Source organism: Emydura macquarii, unplaced genomic scaffold (assembly GCF_026122565.2).
Source record: "Emydura macquarii macquarii isolate MOO-44397 ecotype Brisbane River unplaced genomic scaffold, CSIRO-AGI_Emac_v2 contig_3220, whole genome shotgun sequence".
Classification (NCBI taxonomy): Eukaryota; Metazoa; Chordata; order Testudines; family Chelidae; genus Emydura; species Emydura macquarii.
Window position 1 is genome coordinate 4,335,775 of NW_027133357.1, and position 2,723 is coordinate 4,338,497.

At 51.3% G+C, this 2,723-nt stretch overlaps 1 protein-coding gene across 1 annotated transcript; it reads right to left on the reverse strand.

The window, feature by feature from the left end:
* KCNA10 (potassium voltage-gated channel subfamily A member 10) lies at positions 1-1,548 on the reverse strand. Its single transcript, XM_067531531.1, has one exon. The coding sequence runs from the start codon at positions 1,546-1,548 to the stop codon at positions 1-3; it is 1,548 nt and encodes a 515-aa protein (XP_067387632.1).
* Between the last annotated feature and the right edge of the window lie 1,175 nt (positions 1,549-2,723).

The following is a 2,723-nucleotide window of genomic DNA, read 5'->3' on the forward strand; positions in this document are numbered from 1 at the left end:
TCATTTCCTGGGCTTGTCATGGGAACAACCCCCATTGGTTTTGTTCAAGGACTCCGTGCTGCCATTGGCCGCAGCCACACTGGTAAGTATTCTCTCCACCTCCCTGGGTAGAATCTGTTTCTCCTCATTCTCCGTCTCCCTGTGATAGAAATAATTAAAATTGGAGACGATGACTGGGACAGGAAGTGCGATGGTTAACACCCCTGCAATAGCACACAGGGTCCCCACGATCTTTCCGCCCAGGGTGATAGGGCACATGTCTCCATAGCCGACAGTTGTCATGGTGACCACGGCCCACCAGAACCCATCAGGGATGCTGGAGAAATGAGACTGTGGCTCGTCCACCTCCGCAAAGTAGATGGCGCTGGAGAAGAGGATGACTCCGATGAAGAGGAAGAAGATGAGTAAGCCCAACTCCCGCATGCTGGCCTTGAGGGTCTGCCCCAGGATCTGCAGGCCCTTGGAGTGCCGCGAGAGCTTGAAGATGCGGAAGACTCTGACCAGGCGGATGATCCTCAGAATGGCCAGAGACATATTCTGCTGCCCGTTGAGTTCGCTCTGCTGGATCAGCTCAGTGGTGAGGGTCACAAAGTAGGGAATGATGGACACAATGTCGATGATGTTCATGATGTTCTTGAAGAATTTGGCTTTGCTGGGGCAGACAACAAATCTGACAAAGAGCTCAAAAGAGAACCAGATGATGCAGGCAGTCTCTATGACAAAGAAGGGGTCTGTGAAGGTGCTAGGGGTCGTGAAGGCTTTGGTCAAGTTGCTAGTGGCGTCCTTGATGGCCTTAAACTCCCGTTCCTCCCTGAACTCGGGCAAGGTCTCCACGCAGAATATGATGATGGAAATGACGATGACCAGGACTGAGACCAAAGCTACGCCCCTGGCCGCACTGGAGCTCTCGGGGTACTCAAATAGCAGCCAGAACTGCCTGTGGAAGTCATTGGTGGGCAGAAGAGTCTCAGGGTCCTTGATGAACCCTTCATCTTCCCTGAACTGATCCATGGCTTCATTGCCCAGCTCGTAGAAGGTGATTTCATCAGCAAAAACATCTATGGGGACATTGGCCGGGCGCCGGATTTTCCCACCAGACTGGTAATAGTAGAGGATCCCATCGAAACTGGGTCTGTTCCTGTCGAAGAAATACTCGTTTCTCATGGAGTCAAAGTAGCACATCCGCTTCTCCGGGTCCCCAAGAAGCGTCTCTGGGAATTGATTGAGGGTTTTGAGCTGTGTCTCGAACCTCAGCCCAGCAATGTTGATGATGACTCTCTGGTCACCCTCGTCCATGCCTTCCCTCTCCCCCATCAGGTTCTCACCGAATTCGGCTGACAACTTGGAGAAAATGGTCTCGTTGGTGTTCTCGCTATTGATGAGGATTCTCCAGTTGGGCCAGAGGCTGGCACAGCTGGGGCGCCCCTTCTGCATTGGTCTGGTGGTGCTGATGTCGTTTGAATAACAGGGATCTTCTGTTATCTCCTCAGCATTGTCAAAACTGACTAGTGCTACCTCCATCTCCTTCCAACTGGACACGTCCATCATACAGTAATCAGATCAGCAGCATAAATCCCAGGGTCAGATACCAGCAGCTTACGTCTTTCCCACGCTATGATGATCTGCAAGCAAACAGACAGAGAGACGGAGATGAATTATACATAGGTGTGTGACTTTCTTGCACACAAAAAATAAAATAGATCTGAGACCAGGATAATATTTTTTTTTAAAAACAGAAATTAATTGTACTTAGTGATAATATTTTTATCATTTATTTCAACCAAGGACTCCACAGGGTGCTTTCCACGCATTCGTTATTGCATTTCACCCTCACAATCCAGCTGACCCAAAGTTATGGCAGAGCAGAGCCGTAGCAGAGCCTGGAATAGAATCCCAGAGTCCTGGTTGGCAGCCCCTGCAATTTCATATTCCCTTTGCAACAAGGAGTTCAAAATGCTTTGCACACACTAATTACAGTAACGAAGCTTCACAACTGCCCCCTCCCCCCAACGTAACAGGGAGACAGAAGCAGATCCTGGAAAGGAACCCAGGAGTCCTGACTGGCAGCTTTCCCAGATCTAACGAGGAGAGACATTGGGCCAGATCCTGGAACCTCTGAAGTCAATGCCCAGGATTTGACTCCCAGCCTCCCATTTGAGCTGATGAAGGTGCCAGTCTGACACCCCAGGAGTTGAGTGCTCCCTTGGGTACAGGCCAGGCACAGCACACACAAGAGCCGTGTTCTCCACTCCCCCTGCAGGGCCCTTGGCCAGCATGCCTCACCCCTGACCTGGCGGGAGCACTGCTGGGAAAGGAAAGTTCAGCCTTTCTTGGCCTGTCTGCGGAAGCGGCGGAGGAGGGTGTCTCAGGGACGGGGGAGGTAGGAAGTGTTGTAATGTGTGTGGGCACATATCCCATTAAAACCTGCGCCGAGCCCCCCACCTCTTTTCACATCAACCAGCCATTATCAACCCAGGCCAGAAGGTGAACCGCTCCCTATCCCATTACCAGGCCCTGAGTCACTCAAGCCCAGCCCAAGGTATTTTGGTGCCACTCTCCCATTGAGATTTAAGCACCTAGACACCTCTGGATAAGTTACTTACCTCTCTGGGGCCGTGTCTATACCACAGAGGCTATGCCAGCATAGCCATGTTCCAAAAGAAATTGCTCTCCACCTCCAGACCAACGTTAGCTAAGCCGACAGACGCTCTCTTCTCTCAGCA